The following is a 22,596-nucleotide window of genomic DNA, read 5'->3' as shown; positions in this document are numbered from 1 at the left end:
GAGGGAGGGAAGGAGGGAGGGAGGGGGGGGAATAGGAGCACACCAGGGCCTCTAGACATTGCACATTAACTGTAGAGTATCACCTTGTCACCTTACATATCTGGCTTTTGGTGGGTACTGGGGAATTGAATTGAACCGGGCTTTGTAGGCAAGCACCTTAACCATTGAGCCATTTGTTCACCCCTGCTTTTTTTTTTTTTTTTTTTAAAGGTAGGGTCATACTCTAGCCCAGGCTGACCTGGAATTCACTATGTAGTCTCAGGGTGGCCTTGAACTCATGACAGTTCTACCTCTGCCTCCTGAGTACTGGAATTAAAGGCATGTGCCACCATGCCTGGCTTCAGCTCTGCTGTTTTTTCTTTTTTCTTTTTGAGAGGGGGGGGGGAAGAGAGACCAAGAGTAAGTATGGGAGTACCAGGGCTGGGCCTCTTGCCACTGCAAATGAACTGCAGACATTTGTATCACTTTGTACATCTGGCTTTATATAGGTACTGGAGAATCGAACCCAGGCCTTCAAGCTTTGCAAGCAAGCACCTTTAACTGGTGATCCATGTCTCCAGCCTCAATTTTATGACTGTTTATGTGTCCTTATTTATTATGCTTCATTGTGTTCACATACTAGAGCTTATTTACCCAATTCCTTATTGCTTATTTCATGAAGAAATGTGTGTTTTCTTCACTTTTTATCCCATGCCATGTGCTGTACTGAGCCCTAGGTCACAGAGCTCTCACAATTATCATATGGTGTAGACAGTTTTGTTCCCAGTTTAGAGGTAAATAAACTAAGCCTTGATGTATTGAAGAACTTTTACTCAGGCTTTTCCAGTTGATAATAATGATTAAGTTATTACTAAATGATTTATAAATTGAATGCATTCTCCATCAAAATCCCAAGATAAGGCTTGAGAGGTGGTTTAGCAGTTAAAGCGCTTGCTGGCAAAGCCAAAACCAGGTTCATTTCCCCAGTACCCACATATAGCCAGAAATACAAGTTGGCACATGCGTCTGGAGTTCATTTGCAGTGGCTAGAGGCCCTGGCACACCCATTCTCTGCCCAAAATAAGTAAATACAATATTTTTTTTAAAAAAAGCATTTCCTAAAAAAATCCCAAGGTTTTGCAGGAAACCGTCAGTTATTTGTGTACACAGAACTATATTCTTTTTATATATAGTCTCATTTGAATTCTCATGAGAAACATAAATAAAACAGGTCTTATTTTTTCTACTTCCTAGAATCACTGAGATTACTTGGTTAGAGTCAAACGTACAACAGATGATACCTTTCTAATTAAACAAATGATTGTTTTTGCTTTCTTCTCAATTCCTACTTCTTTTTTTGTGCTTTTTAAATTTTTATTAACATTTTCCATGATTATTAAAAAATATCCCATGGTAATTCCCTCCCTTCCCACCCCCACACTTTCCCCTTTGAAATTCCATTCTCCATCATATTACCTCCCCATTACAATCATTGTACTTACATATATACAATATCAACCTATTAAGTATCCTCCTCCCTTCCTTTCTCTTCCCTTTATGTCTCCTTTTTAACTTACTGGCCTCTGCTACCAAGTTCAATTCCTACTTCTAAAGAAGTATCTAAAAACTCTAGCCTAGAAAATATTGCAAGCAACTTGTTTCACGTGTTATCTCCCTTAATTTTAAAATGCATGTACTATCATATTGCATGGGGGTTCTATTGGTGAAATGATACGTATAAAGCACTTACCATATAGGTGTGTGGTGTGTATGTGCTTCATGTTTACAACTATTTTTCTCATGTAGGTTTTATTTAGATTATAAAAACAATGTGCATACTTTGAAGAAGTGTTAGTGATCATTTATCTCATTGATGACATGAATAACTAGATATCCTCCTGTATACAGGACATACACTTGAATTTCATATTGTAAGGCAGTATCTTTTCAAGAAGAGTGTGAAATAAAAATTTTGAAGATAAATTATATACATATATATATGTTTTCCAAGGTAGTCTCACTCAAGTCCAAGCTAACTTGGAACTCACTCACTCTGTGGCTCCAGGCTAGCCTTGCACTCAACCTTTTCGTCTATCCCAGCTTCCTAAGTGCTGAAATTAAAGGCATGGGTCAAAAAGACAATCAAACCTATGTTCATATGTCCCAGCACATTGTTCTGTTTCGGGGCAGACACTCACTAAATATTTTTGTTAGGGACTGTAGAGGTGGCTCAGCAAATAAAGGCACTTGCTTGTAAAGCCTGATGGCCTGGGTTTGACTCCTCAATATCCAAGTAAAGTTAGATGCACAAAGTGGTACATGCATCTAGAATTCATTAGTAGTGGCAGGAGGCATAATATTTGTCTCTTTCTGTCTCTTTTTTCCTTGCAAATAAATAAATAAATAAAACTTTCACAAAAAAATCTGAAATTTGGAGAACTTCTAGTCTTTTAAAAAGATTTTATTAGGGCTGGAGAGATGGCTTAGCGGTTAAGTGCTTGCCCATGGAGCCTAAGGACCTCAGTTCGAGGCTTGATTCCCCAGGACCCACGTTAGCCAGATGCACAAGGGGGTGCACGCATCTGGAGTTCATTTGCAGTGGCTGGAAGCCCTGGCGTGCCCATTCTCTCTCTGTGTCTGCCTCTATCTCTCTGTTGCTCTCAAATAAATAAATAAAAACTTAAAAAAAAAAGATTTTATTAAGTTATTTGAGCATAAGAATAAAAGTAGATTTTTCAGTCTGATCTTGGGATGACAGCTATGGCTGTAACAGCAAAGGGATTAAATGTGCAAAGACCGTTCCCTCCCTCTCCCCCCTTCCCCACCCCTATCTCTGATTGAAAATAAATTTTAAAAAATCTGTTTAAAGTGGATTTGCTGGTGCCTTTAATACCAACACTTGAGGCAGAGGTAGGAGGATCATCAGAAGTTCAAAGCCACCCTGAGACTGCATGGTGAATTCCAGGTCAGCCTGAACTACAGTGAGACCTCAAAAAACAAAAACAAACAACAACAACAAAAAGTATATATATGTATGTGTATATACACACACGCACGCACACACATGCGCGCGCGTGTGCGCGCACCCCCCCCACACACACACGCAGTGTGGTGACACATGCCTTTAGTCCCAGCACTTGGGAGGCAGAGGTTTGAGAGGATAGATGTGAATTCAAGGCCACTTACTCTGAGACTAAGTGAATTCCAGGTCATCCTGGGCTAGAACAAGACCATACCTCAAAAAAAGCTGGGCATGGTGGCACATGCCTTTAATCCCAGCACTCAGGAGGCTAGGATTAAAGAGGATCTCCTGAGTTGGAGGCCACCCTGTGACTCTACATAGTGAATTCCAGGTCAGTTTTGGTTAGAGTAAGACCTTGCCTCAAAAAAAGCAAAAAACAAAAGGGGGGGGCGGGGCTTAAACTTCTTTTTAAAAAGCATGTACAAGCTTAGAAAGTAAAGTAGGTGTAAAAAGAAATTCACAGAAAATCCCCCCTTTTTACTTTTTTTAAAGCTGCTATAAATGGTTTATTGTGTGCTGTTATTTTAATGAATGGATTAAGTATAATTTCAAGTTCAGGTCAGCTTGTCTCAGTTGAATTGAAGCAGGTGTTGCTAAGAGCTTTCACTTTTATAAAGGCCTCTTTGTTCATACTGCACAGTTACCCAGGTTATAGTGGCTTCTAGTAGATGCAAGTGCTGGTATGTGATGCCCTTCAGGTGAAGCAAGGGACTTACTTAGAGGGTATAGTGCATGAACTTGAAGTGAGCTCATTACTTTATCACACTGGACTTGGATGAAATCCTATCTTAGGTCTGTTAGTATCTTCTTAACTATGTGAAGTGAATAGGCCTTTCCTATGACTTCTAGTAAAAGTTATCCAATAGAAGATTTCTAGGTAGATGAGATTTTTTTTAATAATCATGGAAGTTGTTAATAAAAAAATTGGGAACAAAAAAAGATTTCTAGGTAGATTCTTTGTCTTTCTGCTTTGATTTGAGTACAAATTGCTATTAGGATGATGCTAACTTCATTTAAGTAAGTTTATCTAGTATTCAGAAGCTTTTTGTAGTCTGTCATTTACCTTTGTGGGTTTTTTTTTTTTTCCTGCTGTGACAATTCATGGACACAAGTGTGCCTCTGTCCATACTTCCTGACCTTGTGTCTTTTCATTCCCCTTTTTAGGCCATTCCTTTTGCCTCTACAGACTACATTAGCCTTATGGCCATTCCACAAGTATACTTTTCAAAGCCCTTCAAACTGAAACCTTCACAGTGTTCTCTTGACCCTTTAGAACATTTATTTATTCTACCCATCCATCCTGATTACAGCATTTTTTAAATATATGTTTTTTCTTTTTTTAAATTTTTATTAGCATTTTCCATGATTATAAAAAAATACCCCATGGTAATTCCCTCCTTCCCCCCCACACACTTTCCCCTTTGAAATTTAGCATTTTTTATTTCAAAATAATACCATGCTAAATTTCCAAGCTGGACTTGACTCACTATTGTGTAAAATTACCTACAGGCAATGTGTAAAAGTATGCATGAAACATAAATGAATTTCATGTTAAAGTCCTCAAGGGTTCTTCTCATGTACATGTGAAAACTACAAAGCCTACAAGATCTGAAATTTGAACTACTTTAGCCCAACCATTTTAGCAAAGGGTTTCTAAACCTATCTTTTGAATAAGTGTTTACTAAAATGTCATCACTAGTTGTATATTACTTTATGCAGTGGAATAAGTTCCTCTAAAACTGGTTTCTCAATGCTAGCAGTTTTCACATTTTAGGATCAATATGAAGTAGGAGGTTGCCATGTTGATTGTAGGATATTTGCAATGATCCCTTGGTCTCTATCACTAGATGTCTGCAGCTCCCCTTCTCCCTAAGTTGTGACAGTGATGTGTATTGCCATTGCCAACTGTCCCCTGGGTGGCAGAATTGTTCCTGTTTGAGAACAGTGCTTTGGAAGAAAAATAAGCATTTCAAGACTTTAATTAGAGCTTATGTGTTATTTATTTAGTTATTTGCAAGCAGAGAGAGGATGACTGTGCCAGAGTCTTGTCAGTTTAACTCCAGATGTGTGCACCATTTTGTTCATTTGGCTTTATGTGGGTCTGGGAAAATGAAACCTTAACCCACAGGCTTTTTTCAAGCAAGTTCTTCTGCCCCTGCAGTGTTTTGTTTTCTGGTGTAGGGTCTTGGTCTAGCCCAGGCTAACCTGGAATTCACTACGTAGTCTTAGGGTGGTCTTGAACTCATGGCAATCCTCCTATCTCTGCCTGTCTCTGAGTGCTGGGATTAAAGTTGTGAGCCTTCACACCCAAAAGCACTGTTGTTTTTGAAGGGTGAGATTTTTGTTTTGTTTTGTTTAAGGTAGGGTTTTATTGTTGCCCAGGCTGACTTGGAACTCACTCTGTAGTCTCAAGCTGCCCTCCAGCTCACAGTGGTCCTCCTACCTCTGCTTCCCATATGCTGGGATTAAAGGCATGCACAATCACACCCAGCTTGAAGGATGAATTTTGAGAATAGAGACAAATGTTTCATAATTTTCAGATTTAATCTTGTATAATGTTGGAGGCCACCCTGTGACTCTACATAGTGAATTCCAGGTCAGTTTTGGTTAGAGTAAGACCTTGCCTCAAAAAAAGCAAAAAACAAAAGGGGGGGCGGGGCTTAAACTTCTTTTTAAAAAGCATGTACAAGCTTAGAAAGTAAAGTAGGTGTAAAAAGAAATTCACAGAAAATCCCCCCTTTTTACTTTTTTTAACAACAGTTAAACTGTTAAAGACACTACTAATTCTTATAAAGCTTTGATGACTTAAGAAAATTGCATTTTTACTGTTCTGTGTGTTTTACATTGAGTAATGGATTCTATTTGGTGTTTCCTCCAGATTGAAATTAAAATGAAAAAGCCAGAGGCTGTGAGATGGGAAAAGTTAGAAGGGCAAGGAGATGTGCCTATACCAAAGCAGTTCATAGCAGGTTTGTATTGTGGCTTTGCTGAGCTTTAAAGTTATACTGTGTTATATAGTTGAAATTAAATACTTACGGGCATTCCTTCTACTTTTATTATGTGTCTAAGAATATTATTCTAGCCATGTGTGGTGGTGCACACCTTTAATTCCAGCACTCAAGAGGCAGAGGTAGGAGGATCACTATGAGTCTGAGGCCACTGTGAGACTACCTAGTGAGTTCCAGATCAGCCTGGGCTAGACTGAGACCCTACCTCAAAAAACCAAGGGGGGAAAAAAGAAAGAAAGAAAGAAAAAAAATATATATATATATTTTGAGCTCACTCTTTTTGTTTTATAATTGACAACTTCCATAATTGTAAACAATATCCCATGGTAATTCCCTCCCTCCCCCCACTTTCCCCTTTGAAACTCCACTCTCTATCATATGTCCTCCCCTTCTCAATCAGTCTCTCTTTTATTTTGATGTCGTGAACTTTTCTTCCTATTATGATGGTCTTGTGTAGGTAGTGTCAGGCACTGTGAGATCGTGGATGTCCAGGCCATTTTGTGTCTGAAGGAGCACATTGGCTCTTACATTCTGTCTGCCACCTCCTGAGCCATGGAAGGTGTGATTGAGATATTTCAGTGCTGAGCACTCCTCTGTCACTTCTCAGTACCATGTTGCCTTCTGAATCATCCCAAGGTCACTGCCATCTGAGAAGGAAAGCTTCTCTAACCAAAAGTGAGTGTAGCATTAATACATGGGTATGAACATTAAGAGGAGTGCATACTGGGCAGTTTGGTGAACATAGTATATGTTTCTAGCCAGATAGCAGCAGATGTTACATCCCTAGAGCTCGTAACTACCTCGGTTGTAGGTTTTCAAGTATCAGGCATGCACTTCCTTCTTTGGAGCAGGCTTCCAGTCAAATTAGAGGGCAGTTGGTTTCTCCCATAACAGGCATGCCACTATTGCACCTATTAGCTCATTTGGCCTAGCTGGCCACTGTTGAGTATCTTCACTGGTAATTTCTCTCTTTCCCATTGAACTGCATATAGCATGGCTTTTTCCAGCTTTCTGTCAGCTGGTCTATATGGAGGAGGTTTTCAGCTCAGCTCCAGCAGGATTTCTCAGTGGCCTTGCAGCCCAAGAATGTGGAGTCTTTAGCAATAGGGTCTTACCATCTAGTCGTGGTGGGAAACCAAAGGCCTCGGCAGTGGCCTATAATGTTTTGGGGGTATCAGGGACCTCCCTGGCCAACAACTCACTAGAAGGTATCCCATCCCTGGCACTGAAAATTTTCTAGCAGCAGTCTATGGCTCCTGAGTGTTGCATTGTCCAAAAAAGTGGGTTTTCATATGAATTATTTATATCCTCTTAGATTTTGATTAGCCTGCCCTCCACCTTTCCTTTACTCAATCTCTTCCCCTCACCTCACTTTGGGCCTCTTAACCCCCATTAATCTATTCTTCTACTTACATATATATACAATACCATCCTTTTAAGTACCCTCCTCCCTTCCTTTTTCCTTACTTTATATCTCCTTTCTAGCTTACTGGCCTTTGCTACTGAGGTTTCTTCCTGCTCACACAGAACTCAAGTCATTTGAAAGAAAAGATTATTCTCACTTCCTAAACTGTGGTACAAATGAATGTCAGCAAAATTCCAGAGGAGTTAAAGTTGTTTACCATGTCAGTTTATGACAGCTGAAAATTGTTTCTGTGTTGGCTTTTGTATTCCCTTTTAAATAAAATGTGTAAGTTAATTAGTTTCCTCTATTAATGTATTTCTTCCTCTTCCCTGTTTCCTGTCCTGTCTTTCTGTCTTAGTGATACTGTTGCTTTAATTTCCTGTAATTTCAGGACTTTTCATAGTAAGGGTTCAAGGCAGTTGGGTTCTCTTAATTACAGGTAAAGAGTGCCTTCAAGATCCAGTGTATGCCTTCAGTGCCAGCACTTGGGAGCTGAGGCAAGATTCCTGTGAACTCCAGGTTAGCCTAGGCTAGAGTGAGACCCTACCTTGAAGAAACAGTATGCTTTTAGGAAAACCTAGAAAAATAGAAAGGTGAGCTTGATCATGTAAACTGTTAAGGGACAAACATTGTGTGGAGGTCAATTCCAAAATTGCAATCATAAGTTATAGCCAGATAAGCATTTTCTCTAACACAATAATTAAGTATGTAGGAACTGCAGCACCCTAAGATTGTGTTTTAGTGTAATAGCCTCATTAAAAGTAATTTTTACACATATAAAGAAGTGTCAGTGGTTAAGGGCACATGCTTGCAAAGCTTGCCAGTCCGGGTTTGAGTCCTTAGTACCCACATAAAAGCCAGATGTAGAAAGTGGGACATGTAACTAGATCTCATTTGCAGCAGAGCAAGAGACCCCGGCATGCCTATTTTCTCTCTCTCAAATAAATAAAAATATATTAAACAATAAAATTTCTATGTATTACCCACCCTGTTATAGTATCTCGGCTAATATGAAGCTTGCCCAGTTGGGAGGCACAGCCCTGAAATTATAGGCACTAACCCTTGGAGTCCTTTATCCAAGGGTGGTTAAGGTATTTCTAGGAGCAGAGCCTGAGGGATAGGAAGTTGAATATTGCATGGACCGAGGGTAAGAAATTTCTGACTGAATAATCTTTAAATATTTGTTAAAGGACAAGATTTAGGGGTCTGACCTGTTGTACTCTGCTGAGACAAACATACTCAATTCACAAATGTAATCACAGTAAGCTCACCTGTTGTCTTCAGCAGATCTGTGGCAGTTCTGTGAGTAATTCTTTACTGACTATGTTGTCTTCAACACTGTGGTCAGAACTTCTCACGCATGTCCACTGGCTCTGGGTCAAGTCTAACCAAGCCACTGAGGAAATTGGGCAAAGAACATACACTACTCTAAGTGGGTAGATTACATGATTGTAAGATTAACTTTTGGGCAAGTTACAGCAGTATTCTCAGAAAAGTTAGGTCTCTTAAAAAATATTCCCAATTCTTCCCATACTTCATTCTTGTATTTCATTCCCACAATTTGTTCTTATAGTTCATTCCCACATGAAGCAAACTTTTAGCAAAACCAAGGAAGAGAGAACAGATCAACTTGTAATGCTTGAAATATTTCTAGTTAATTATCTCAAGACTAAGCATATTATGAACCTTTTTGGGGATTGACTCCCAGAAATTTTGGAGCTAATGTTTTTTTCTAGTACAATTTTTCTAAAAATCACTTTAAATGTGGTGTGTCTCTCACTTCAAATAAACACCCTATGTAATAGGCAATCCGGTATTATTCCTTCCCTTTTTACAGGCTCAGGAAGGTTTTCATATGACTTTTCTCAAGGTCACTTAGTAGGGGGTGATAGGAAAATGCATCAGTTTATAAAGTGCTTTTCCTGCATGTGTGAGTTTTAGAGTTTGAATTCCCAGCACCCATGTAAATGTTTGGTAGATGTGGTGGCCTGTATAATTTCAGAGCTCGGAGGTGGAGACAGGATCTCCAGGGAAAGCTTGAGGTCTGGGTTCAAGTGAGATTTTGCCTGTGCCATGGAGAAAGACACCTGATATCTTATGTCTTTCTTTTTTGAGGTGAGGTCTCACTCTAGCCCAGGCTGACCTGGAATTCACTTGGTAGTCTCAGGGTGGCCTTGAACTCATGGTAATCCTCCTGTCTACCTCCTGAGAGCTGGCATTAAAGGCGTGCGCCACGACGCCTGACTTGATATCTATGTCTGGCCTACACATACACACACAGACATAGATCAGCAGGCAAATTTGCCTAGCACCAAAATGCAAGGCTCAGAATGTGGTTCTGGTTCTTCTGTTAACTCCATGTGTGATACTGCTTGTTGATGCATTTCCTAGCAGTGGTAGTAATCTCATAGTATCTATGCAGATGTTTTATAAAGGGAATGAGTGAGGAAATTAGATTAGATTACCAGAGTAGTTCATGTACACCTGCCATCTCCTAGTATTAAAGTTTTTTCTGCAGCAAAATACCGAGGCTTTGTGTGTGTGTTACAGTTAGTAAAGTTTTTCGAAATTGAATACCTTAGGTATTTCCCTATACCCCCTCCTGTCCCATTAGATTTTGTGAGAAATTAATATTCTTGTCAAATTCCTGTGTACCCCAAGCTGGAGACTGTAGATAAGCACAAGTCATTTAACCTGTCTGGGCCAGTTTTCTTATCTGCAAAATAGGGATTAAAACCTCTTTGCAATTTTCTGGGAATCAGCATGAGAATTAATTAAATCCCTGTTTCCCAGGTTCTTCACTTAACCATGGCATGCAGTTTTGTTTTCTTTGGTTACCAGTGAAGATGTACTAAGATAAGATTTTCAGTAGAAGGAAGAAAGATAGGGTTTTAAACAATGAGCTTTCCCTGAATAAAATTGTACCAGGTCTTTGTTGAGTTTTGTTTTGATGGAGACTTGACCAAGAGAAAGTTAGTTTATTTATATGTAAAAAAAAATAGAAGGAATGGAAAGACAGCAAATGCTCAGTAGTTTCTCAACTATTATTTTATAAAAATACCTACATATATATATATATATTTTTTTAAACATGCATGCAAAAAGAGAGAGAGAAGGGCATGCTAGGGCCTCTTGCCAGTGCAAATCGACTGCAAAGGCATATGCCACATTGAGCATTTGGCTTTACATAGGTATTGGGGAATCAAACCCAGGCAATTTTGCATTCCAAGCAAGTGCCTTTAACTGCTGAGCCATCTCTCCAGTTAATTAATTTGTGTGTGTGTGTGTGTGTGTGTGTGTGTGTGTGTGTGTGTGTGTCAGAGAGACTGAATGTGGGGGGTGGGAGAGGGTAAATGAGTGTGCTAAGGCTTCTTGCCACTGAAATGAATTCTAGACGCATGTGCCAGTTGTGCCAGTTTTTTGTTGTGTTTTTTATTGTTGTTTTTCAAGGTTGAGTCTCACTCCAGCTCAGGCTGACCTGGAATTCACTGTGTAGTGTCATAGTGGCCTTGAACTCACAGTGATCCTCCTACCTCTGCCTCCCAAGTGCTGGGATTAAAGACGTGCACCACCACGCCCGGACATTGTGCCAGTTTATATAAATATTGGGGAATTAAATCTGGTCTGGCAAACTTTGCAAGCAAGCACCTTTAATCACTGAGCCATCTCCCTAGCCCTGTAATAATTTTTTCTCTTTATTTGTTTATTTATTTGAGAGAGAGAATGGGGGCACCAGGGCCTCTGGTCACTGTAAACGAACTCCAGACACACATGCCACCATGTGCATCTGGTTTATGTGGGTTCTTTAGGCTTCACAGCAAACAAGCACCTTAACTGCTAAACAATTTTTCCAGCCCAAGAAACTTTTTTTGCACCCAACAAGCCAGGGCTCTAGTCACTGCAAACAAACTCCAGATGAGTACACCACTTTGTGCATTTGGCTTTGTGTGGGTACTGGGAGTTGAACTCAGCTCTTTATGCTTTGCAGGCAAAGCACCTTAATCACTAGGCCATCTCTCCAGCTCCCAAGACAGTTTAAAACATTTTTATTATTAAGAATATACATCATGTGTTGGTACCATCTTTTCCCTCCTACCTGCCCCCATTCCACAGGGAGCCCTCCTCAGTGGGGTTGCTGGTATTCCCCATTGGGGTTGTGGGTTATGAAGTGTGGGAGCAGCCTCAGCATGACATCTCACCCTGTGGCTCTTACAATTTTCCCGCCTCTTCTCCGCAAAATTCCCCTAAGCTGTGGTGGGTAAATTTTAAGACTACTTCAGTGATGAGCTCTCAGGAACCTCTGGATTTCTGCTTTGGTGAGTGTTGAGTATCCACAGCATCTGTCTCCTTCACCCTGGTGCTGCTTGTCAGGGTCACCAGGGAAGCAGCACTCTTCTTGCTCGTCTCCCCACTTCCTCTGTGGTTTCATCTGGACCTTGACTGAGTTGCATGGAGTGGTTTATCTCCCTCGGTCTTTGCTGCCTTCTGATTCTCCAACAGAGAGTGAAGTCAGCATAGGTTAAATTGAATAAGCATTATTTATTTAGGGAGATTTTGATGTATTTAACCCCTCTTTTAGCCAAAGACTAGTGGGAGCTTGACATTAGAGAGCATAATCTTTCTTTTTAATTTTTTTTATTGACAATTTTCATAGTTGTAAACAATATACCATGGTAATTCCCTTCCTTCCCCCACTTTCCCCTTTGAAACTCCACTCTCCAGAGAGCATAATCTTTGTCTCCATAGATGTCAGACCTGGTACCCAGTTTCAGATATGGGTTCCTTTCCACTGAGTGGATATCTTAGCTGAACAGAAAATCATTGGTTTGCCACCATTGCACTGGTCTGTACTTCCAACAATTTTTCTTTCATTAGCTTTATTTCAGAGAGAAATACAAGAGAAAGAGAATAGATGCACCAGGGCCTTCCGCCATTGCATCTGGCCCATGTGGGTCCTGGGGAATTGAACCTGGTCATTTGACTTTGCAGGCGAATGCTTTAACCATTAAGACATCTTTCCAGGCCCCAAGAAATTTTTTAATGAAGGATTTTTTTTTTCTTGTGTTTTGTTTTGTTTCAATGTTGGATATTAGACCCAGGGCCTTGCACTGACTAACACCCTAAACACCTAATGAAACATTTTTTAAAATGCACATAGGTTTGGCTTGGTGGTGCATGCCTTTAATTCCAGCACTCAGGAGGCAGAGGTAGGAGGATCGCAGTGAGCTCAAGGCCACCCTGAGACTACAGAGTGAATTTCAGGTCAGCCTGGGGCTAGAGTGAGACCCTACCTCAAAGAAACAAACAAACAAACAAAGTGTATACACATACATTCCCATATGCCTGTTTACATGCTGGCGGATTTTTGTTGTTGTTTGTTTTTTGTAGATTTACTTGTATTGTCTTTACAACTTTCCCCCTCCTTCCTATTTAAGATAGTTTTCACTATGTACATCTTGACTTATATTCCATTGTTCATCTCAGACTTGCTATGTAAGCCCAGTCTGGCCTGAAACTCATAATAGTCACTTCAGCCTCTCAGTAACTTTTCTTTTAGTATAAAAGTTCTTTAACTCAGCTTCCCTGTGGTTAACATAATCCATTTTTAATTCAGCTCTGTATACTATATCAACAGTATACTTTACTGAGTTATTTTGCTCAAAAAATTTTCCAGATTTGCATTATGCGAACTGATTCAGTTTTAAAAATAAAAATCTAGTTATTGGTATATATGTATGTATTAAACATTTATTGCAAACTTAAAATTCAGTGACCTAAAGTACTTACAAAAATGTTCTGTGCCATACGGTCACAGTGTTTATATCTTGTTGACATAATCAAGACCTGTTGAATAATCCTTTCTGCTTTTCTCACTTCATAGATGTAAAAAACCTATATCCATCATCATCGCATTATACAAGAAATTGGGATAAATTGGTTGGTGAGATCAAAGAGGAAGAAAAGAATGAGAAGTTGGAGGGCGATGCAGCTTTAAATAAATTATTTCAGCAGATCTATTCAAATGGTTCTGATGAAGTAAAACGTGCCATGAACAAATCATTTGTAAGAGTTTAAACATTTATTCACCTATTATGGGAGGGAATTTTATATGCTTAAAAAATAATAAGTTGGGGCTGGAGAGTTGGCTTAGCAGTTAAGGCACATGCCTGTGAAGCCTAAGGACCCAGGTTCGATTCTCCAGGTCCCATGTAAACCAGATGCACATGGTGGTACATGCATCAGGAGTTTGTTTGCAGTGGCTAGAGGCCCTGACATGCCCATTCTCTCTCTCTCAATAAATGAATAAATAAAAACAAAATCTTTAAAAAAAATAATAGGTTGTTGGTTTGAGAACAAACTGCATTTACCATATAGCTGAAGACTTTTGTTGTTGTTACCTATTTATTGAGAGAGAAAGAAAAGGGCCCGTCAGGGCCTCCTGCCACTGCAAACTCCAGACACATGCACCACATTGTGTATCTGTCTTTACCTGACCACTAGGCGATTGAGCCTGGGCCAGCAGGCTTTACAAGTAAGCACCCTTCACCACTGAGCTATCTCCTCCCCTCTGGGGTTGGCATCTTGCTCTGATCTTTTGAGTAATTGTTGAAGAAGTCCTAAACGTGCAGAAGAGATGATGGGGAAAAAAGTGGTTTATTCTGACTTAAGTGAATTCCAAATTGTAAGGCTAAGGAAGACTAGGATTACAATGATGTATTGGGATTATTTGAACTGAAATTTATTATTTATTTATGTATTTATTTTTTTATTTTGAGGTAGAATCTTGCTTTAGCTCAGGCTGACATGTGGAATTCACTATGTCATCTCAGGGTGGACTCAAACTCACAGTGATTCTCCTACCTCTGTCTCCCAAATGCTGGGATTACAGGCATGCACCACCATACTGGGCTCATGACTTTTTTTTTTTGTATTCTAGGATCGCATTTAGTTTTTTTTTTTAATAATTTTATTTATTTATTTATTTATTTATTTGAGAGCGACAGACAGAGAGAAAGATAGAGGGAGAGAGAGAGAATGGGCGCGCCAGGGCTTCCAGCCTCTGCAAACGAACTCCAGATGCATGCGCCCCCTTGTGCATCTGGCTAACGTGGGACCTGGGGAACCGAGCCTTGAACCGGGGTCCTTAGGCTTCACAGGCAAGCGCTTAACCGCTACACCATCTCTCCAGCCCGCATTTAGTTTTATTGTTGGATGAAGACTATATGAAAGGCAGTTTTCAAGAACAGTAGTTAGCTACTTGAAGGTGTATGTTATGAATTGGTTTAATTCTGTCATTTTAAAAAAATTCAGGGATTTGGTAAAGTAGCAATTATTACCTGATGTTGGTCTCTCATTTTGGGATTTTTAGCAACAGTTTATCAGTGTAGAACTATGCAGTTTATTTAGATTTTTTTTTTTTTTTTTTTTTTGAGATAGCACCTCTTGTAGATCAAGCTGACCTCAAATTAGCTGTGAAGCACAGGGATTGCCTTGAATGCCTCATCTTCCTATCTCTACCTCTATTTAACTCCTTTACTTCCAAAATACTGGAACTACAAACGTGTGCCCCCTTACCCACCAATTATTTTTCTTTAAAATGTTATGATGTGAGTTTCACCAGGAAAGGTATGTCTGATACTTAGTCTTCCCAGAAGGGGAAGTCACTCACTATTGAGTGGTAGACAAAATACCAGTATGTCAAAGCAAATCAAAGATACAGAATTTGCATCCATTTTCATATAGAAACTGATAGTTAAGTGAACTTGATAGCTAAGTGAACCATATATCTATCAAACAAGCTATATATGTGCCATTATTGACCATAAACATACTGAGAGAAACAACTTTGTGGGAAAACAAAGTAGACTGTACTCTATAAAGCTTCAGTCTAGTTGGAGAAGACTGACATTAAAAAAAGAGGGAAATGCTAAATTGCACTAGTTTATAAAGAGAAAAGGGGAAAATAAGTGACATCAGTGAATATGACCAAATTATAGGCTAAATTCACTTATTTGAGTTTTATAACTGCACATTCACTTAGTGATAGTTTAAAGATTTGACACATTTTATTCCTTATCTGATTTGTTTTTTGATGTAGGGTCTCAATTTAGCCCAGGCTGGCCTTGAACTCACAGCAGTCTTCCTATCCTGAGTACTGGGATTAAGGGCATGCACCCCATCATGCCTGGCTAATTCCTTTGTTGTATTTGAAGCTTTCCATGTGCTAGGCCACTGTATGTAGAACTAAAATATAAGTACGTTCAGCTCTGCGCAAGTTCTCAATCTGTGGACTCAACTAACTTGTGAATTAAAAGTATTGAGGGAGAGTTGTGTTTGTGTTGAATATTGCACAGGCTTTTTCTTGCCGTTCCTTAAGTAATACATTATAAAACAGCTACCTAACATTTGCATTATGTTTGATACTATAAATAATCTAAGAGATGATTTAAAGTATATGGAAGTGTGAACCTGTATTATAGGAATTCTATACCACTCTACATAAGTGGCTGAGCCTGCATATTTTGCTATCGTTGTTGGCGGGGCAGAGAATATGTTTAGAACCTGTGTTGGAAAAATATACTGAAGAGCTCTCTGGTTCTAGTCAAATATAAGAAATAGACTTAAGAAGGCAAACCTTTAGCTAGGCATGGTGGTAGTGCACAATTATAATTCCAGCACTTGGTCTCCTGAGATAGGAGGATTGCTATGAGTTCAAGACCAAGTTGCAAATTCAGTTGATGATCAGTCAGTAACCAGTTCAAAAGACACTGTATACCTGTGTTGTATGTACCATAATTTAAAAAAATAAAATTCCGAGTAAACTTAATGTTTGGCACAGGGGGGCATTAATTACTGACCCTTAAAATTATTTTAACTGGTTCAGAGTTTATTTTTCCTGGTTTTTACTGTCTTTTTGCTTTCGTTTTTTAAAGCAGGGTCTCATTCTAGCCCAGGCTGATCTGGAACTCACTTTGTTTTCCAGGATGGCTTTGAACTCAACAGTCTTCCTACCTTAGTCTCCCAAATGCTGGGATTAAAGTTGTGTACCACAACACTTGGTTTTAGTCTTTCCTGTCTTTAGCAGAAAAGATTAGAACATCATTTTCATTGGGAGCCAGTTGTCTTCATCTGAAGATAGTTTTTCTACATAATACCTCTCTCTTGGCTAGCAAAGTACATGGTCTTTGATATGGTAGTATATGTATCCATGATACACCTACCTATTTCCTTTTTGCAGTTTTTGGAACGAGTCTCTGGAAAGCCTAAGATTACAAGTACAAATACTTTTTTTTTTTGAAGTTTATATTTAGCCATATAGTTTAGCCTATATTTGGAAGAGTGTGGTTAGAACTTTGTAAAGAAAATAGTCTGTTTGATTATATAACCCACAAATTAATCTTTTTTTTTTTTTTAATTGCAGATGGAGTCTGGTGGTACAGTCTTGAGTACCAACTGGTCAGATGTAGGTAAAAGAAAAGTTGAAATCAATCCTCCTGATGACATGGAATGGAAAAAGTATTAAATAAATTAATTTGTTATCACTGTATTACATATATTCTCTAATGCCCATTGTGTATTGTATTGCTTTCTTGAATTTTGAACACTGAATATCTGTTTTGAAAGATTATACCTCTAAACCTCTTTGTGATTTAAAAATTATTTTCCTCCAAATGTTCTAGAGAGTCTAATGAAGAATGAGGATCATACATGCTGAATCTGAATGAAATATCATTTGTTACTAGATAGACTTTTATTTAGTTATAGGAGTGGAGAAATCACTAATGGTATATCTTGGGCTATTGCCTTATTTTTGTTGCAGTAGTTTGTTAATAATTTATTAGAACTGGCAATTTTGTTGAACATAAATATTTCAGCTTCAGTGTTGTGTTTCCTTTTAAATACTGCTTTGAATGAAAGTTGTTAATATTTTTCTATGAAGAGGTTTCTATGAAGAGGTTTGGTTTGTTTATCCTTCTTGAGGTTTTTTCCCTTTTTCTTTCAAGGCAAGGTCTCACTATCCCAGGCTGACCTGGAACTCACTCTGTAGTCTCAGGCTGTCTCCAACTCACAGTGATCCTCCTATGTCTGCCTCCCAAGTACTGGGATTAAAGGCCCAATTTACCTTTTCTTATGCTTTCTGGTTTTGATTTTTTTTTTTTTTTTTTTTTTTTTTTTGCTTGTTTTTGAGGTAGGGTCTCTGTAGCTCAGGCTGACCTGGAATTCACTATGTAGTCTCAGGGTGGCCTTGAACTCACAGCAATCCTCCTACCTCTGCCTCCTCCTGAGTGCTGGGATTAAAGGCCTGCACCACCACACCTGGCATTGGTTTTTTTCTTTATAAGGAAAAATCTGTTTTTCAAGCTCCATGACTATGTTAGTTACAATAGTTTATCTTCTTTGAGGATAAGTTTATATATGCGTGTGTGTGTGTGTGTGTGTGTGTGTGTGTGTGTGTGTGTATTTATATATAGTGCCTAAAATCTGTAGATGTTACTGAGGGTAACAAAAGTGTAAAGACGTCATTAATTTCAAAGAGCTTATCATGCAGCAGAGAGAAATCTCACATTCAGGAGAAAATGAGGAAGTGATCAAGTGCTAATCACATTGCACATACAGTTTTGAGATGGGAAGAAAGTGTTCTATGATTGGACCTCTCTGTAGTCTCATATAAAGTATAGCTATGGTCTATAAAATATATACCACAGATGTCTTGTGGCTCAGATGTCATTGTTCTGACTATAGTTTTTTAAGCTTTTATGCCCTAGTTTATGCCTATGTCTATATTCTGTTAGGTGTTAACTGGCATTTTTGTGACAAGGCACCCTTATATGCCCTCAGACCTGAAGGTGGAGAATGGAATGAAAAATTATCATTCATTTCAGCTCTAGGAAGAGGAAGAACTTTGTGCCTTCTTTCTAGTTAATATGAGATGTGGGTGGTGCAGTTTCTTATAGTTAGTTGGGTAATGGGATAAAGCTCCCAACCAAAAGCAGCTTATAGGAGAAAGGTTTATTTTGGCTTATAGTCTCAAGGGAAAACTCCATGATGGTTGGGAAAAAAAAGATATAGCAGGGGCTGGACATCTCCTTCTGGCCAACATCAGGTAGAAAAAAACAGCAGGAGTAAGCCAGTCATGTGCACCATTACCTTGCTTACTCTCTCCCTTTCCTCCATTCTCCGTGTGTATGTTTCTTTTCTTCTTTAAGGTATAGTTTGTGATACCTTTTTTCTTACAGTTTTCTTTTTGAAATGTCTCATGTAGTCCTAGGGTGGCTAGAACTTATTATGTAGCCTGAGGGCCAGCTTTGAACTTCTGATCCTCCTGTCTCCACCTTCATAATGCTAGGATTACAGATCTTTTTGTTGCTTTGGGCTGTATTAAAAAAATTAATTTTTTAAAATTTGTATTTGTGTGAGTGTGGGCATGCATGGCCATGACCCATGTGTAGAGGTCAGAGGACAATTTTGAGTTCGTCTGCATCTCAAACTGCTGTTCCTTGTGCTATTCTTGCTGAGGGGATCCTGGAAATGCTTCAATCTCTGTCTCCCATTTTATCATCAGTGCTGGGATTGTAGAAGCCTGCCATAGCATCTGGCTTTTTTTTTTTTTTTTTTTTTGAGGTAGGGTTTCGCTCTAGCCCAGGCTGACCTGGAATTCACTATGTAGTCTCAGGGTGGCCTTGAACTCATGGTGATTCTCCTACCTCTGCCTCCCAAGTGCTGGGATTAGAGGTGTGCAACACCATGCCCGGCTCAACATCTGGCTTTTTACATGGCTCTGCAGCTCAAACTCAGGTACTCAGGCTTGAGCAGCAAGCACTCGTGTCTACCATGCTATCTCCATGGCCTGATGTTTAAGACGAAGTTTCACTGTGTAACCCTGGCTAGCCTTGAACTTGTGGCCATCCTCTGCTTCTGCCTCTCGACTGCTGGGACAACAAATGTGTGCCACTGAGCCTGGGTCAGTATAATGGCTCTTAAAGACATTTATTGATTTCTGTAATAATTTTGTACCATGATGACTTTCCAGGATTCTCCCACTGTCTTAAAAGAATCTTGGATTGGATAATATGCTTCTTTGATGCTTCTTTGATGTCAGTTTACCCAGTAACCACTTGACTTTTAAAATTTTGCAAAATATCTTTAACTTATTTGTTTGCAAACAGAGAGAGATAGAAGGGAGACAGAGAAAATGGGGACGCCCAGTGCCTGTAGCCACTGCAAATAAATTCCAGATACATGTGTTATCATTTACATCTGGCTTACTTGGGTACTGGGGAATAGAACCTGGGTTTGTTGGCTTTGTAGTCAAGCACCTTAACTGCTAAGCCATCTCTCCAGCCCTCCTTCATGTGTTTTGACTTTATGAGGAGGCTGGTGTGAGTGGAGAGTCTCTTCACCATAGTTCTGCTCCTTCTAGCTTAGGGAGGGCCAGGCAAGTAGCTCTTACAAGTGAAGTACTGGAGCCAGTTTTGGCTGGTTGTGTGATTGCTGGAAGCTCTCTCCTGTTTCTCTGGGGTTAATAATTCCTTACACACCTTCACTTTTCAGTAGAAGAATGTATTATGCTGTTTTTCTCCTCCCAAGCCTGTACCCCTCCTCCACCAGGCTGCTTTGGCTTCTCTACTCTGTGGCCATCTTAACTGGAGGTCTCCAGGGTGTTTTGACAGTTGACTTTCTTGTGTTCTAATTCCCATTAGAGTTGTCTAACAAATTCATCCTTTTTTTTTAAGGGTTTTTTTTTTAAGTATTTTTATTTATTTATTTATTTATTTATTTATTTATTTATTTATTTATTTATTTATTTGAGAGCGACAGACACAGAGAGAAAGACAGATAGAGGGAGAGAGAGAGAGTGGGAGCACCAGAGCTTCCAGCCTCTGCAAATGAACTCCAGATGCATGCGCCCCCTTGTGCATCTGGCTAACGTGGGACCTGGGGAACCGAGCCTCGAACCGGGGTCCTTAGGCTTCACAGGCAAGTGCTTAACTGCTAAGCCATCTCTCCAGCCCACAAATTCATTCTTTAAACATTGACACTGTTTTGTCAGGATTTTTGTTTTAGTGGGGGCAGGGGGTGTGCTTTTTGAGACAGGATCTCATAACTGAGGCTGATCTCAAATTCACTGTGTAACTGAGGGTTAAACTATTAGTAGCTTTTTCATTTTAAGTTTTATTTGTTTGCTTGAGAGAGAAAGAGAAAGAAGGGGGAGGAGAGATTGGGTGCACCAGGGCCTCTAGCCACTGCAGATGAACTCCAGGTGCATGTGCTCCCATGTGCATCTGGTTTACGTGGGTCCTGGGGAATCAAACTGGGGTCCTTTGGCTTTGCAGGCAGATGACTTAACTGCTAAGCCATCTCTCCAGCCCTATTAGTAGCGTTTTCAAGATTGTTTTTTCTGTCTTTATATGGAGTAGATATGGAAACAATAGTTTTCATTAATAAGTATAACATGATCTTTTAACATTTTCATTTTTTTTCTGTGGGGTGGTTTGAGGTAGTCTCATTCTAGCTGTTGCAGTCCAGTTCGCATTGCTGGTAGAAATCACCAAACCAAGATCAGCTTCTGGGAAAAAAAGATTTATTTTGGCTTACAGGCTCAAGGGGAAACTCCATGATGGCAAGGGAAAACGATGGCATGAGCAGAGGGTGGACATCGTCCCTGGCCAACATAAGGTGGACCACAGCAACAGGAGGGTGTGCCCAACACTGGCATGGAGAAACTGGTTATAAAGCCCGTAAGCCCGCCCCCAACAATATACTCCCTCCAGGAAGCATTAATTTCCAAATATCCATCAGCTGGGAACCTAGCATTCAGAGCATCTAAGTTTATGGGGGACACCTCAATCAAACCACCACATTCCGCCCCTGGCCCCCATAAACTGATAACCATACATGATGTAAAATGCAGTGCATTCTTTTAACTTTAAAAGTCCCCATAGTTTTTATCAATTCCAATGATGTTCATACATCCCCATAGTCCAAGATCTTTTAACTGAGCCATAATACCAAAATATAACCTCAAAAAACCCATAATGACACAGAATAAATATTCACACTGCAGTAGATGTCATTGAGCATAGCAAAGAAACATTCAACCAATACAAGAGTTAAAACAACCAGGGCAAACATCAAACTCTGTATCTTCAAGTCTAGCAACTCTAGCCAGTGACAAATCTTCAAGTCCAATAATTCTAACCAGCAACAAGTCTCTGGCATTCCAGTTCCGCCCCTCCAGCTAGGCTACTCACAGTCCTGGGAAACTTCATCGGGGCCGGCAGCTCCTTGGCAGCCATCTCATGGTCCCGGCATCTCCACTGGGTCTCCACATACAAGCCACGGTTCATCCTCTTTGCCCCATGGGGTCTCTCTGCAGGCATCCAGCAAACCCGCTTCACACTGCCCATGGCCATTTCCAAAACACAAGACCATGTTGCAAACTCAATGACCCTCTTTCCAGCATTTCTTATACTCCACGATACCAGGTAGGGTGCCAATTTGTTAATCCAGGGGGGAATAAAGCAGACTTTGAAGTACAGGACACTCCTTGAGCACTCAGGCCCTTTCAAAAGAGTCTACATTCTTCCTCTTGCCCCAGCGCAGGTCAGCTAGCCCAGTCTCAAAGATTGTAATCTTTCAGTTGCAGCTGAACGGGCAACAGTTCACCCGAAGATTTTCCTTTCTGTGCCATATCCCTCTGCTCACACCAGTTCATTTCTACGCAAAGCAACCCTGCACAACTTCTCAGGGCATGGGCATAAGAACAAGCTTCTCACACAAACTGCTAGCCCAGTCCAGGCAAAGTTTTTTCTCACCCCCATAAGCCAAACCTCACAGTCCATAGTTCTTAACTGCATTCAGGTCTTGCAGCTCAGAACAGAATAGACCATTAAGCTGTACTTACAGCACTGCAAGGCATCTCTTAGGCCAAGGTTTCAAATCCTCCCACATTCCTCTTGAAAATCAGCAACAAAGGCCAAAGCCACACCGTCAGGTGTCTAGCAGCAACCCCGCTCCTGGTACCACTTTACTGTTGCAGTCCAGTTAGCATTGCTGGTAGAAATCGCCCAACCAAGAGCAGCTTCTGGGAAAAAAGAGATTTATTTTGGCTTACAGGCTCGAGGGGAAGCTCCACAATGGCAAGGGAAAACGATGGCATGAGCAGAGGGTGGACAGCACCC

At 40.0% G+C, this 22,596-nt stretch overlaps 1 protein-coding gene across 1 annotated transcript in view; it reads left to right on the top strand.

Moving 5' to 3' along the window:
• Positions 1-16,978, top strand: part of Sugt1 (SGT1 homolog, MIS12 kinetochore complex assembly cochaperone) — a 50,842-nt gene extending 33,864 nt beyond the window's left edge. The window contains exons 11-13 of the mRNA XM_045145456.1: positions 5,880-5,970; positions 13,296-13,477; positions 16,836-16,978. Of these exons, the coding sequence (XP_045001391.1) occupies positions 5,880-5,970; positions 13,296-13,477; positions 16,836-16,937 (375 nt within the window). The 3' untranslated portion in view covers positions 16,938-16,978. The remainder of the gene's footprint in view (positions 1-5,879; positions 5,971-13,295; positions 13,478-16,835) is intronic.
• The last annotated feature ends 5,618 nt before the right edge of the window (positions 16,979-22,596 follow it).

Source organism: Jaculus jaculus, chromosome 3 (assembly GCF_020740685.1).
Source record: "Jaculus jaculus isolate mJacJac1 chromosome 3, mJacJac1.mat.Y.cur, whole genome shotgun sequence".
NCBI lineage: Eukaryota > Metazoa > Chordata > Mammalia > Rodentia > Dipodidae > Jaculus > Jaculus jaculus.
This window is presented reverse-complemented; position numbering and strand designations above follow the sequence as displayed.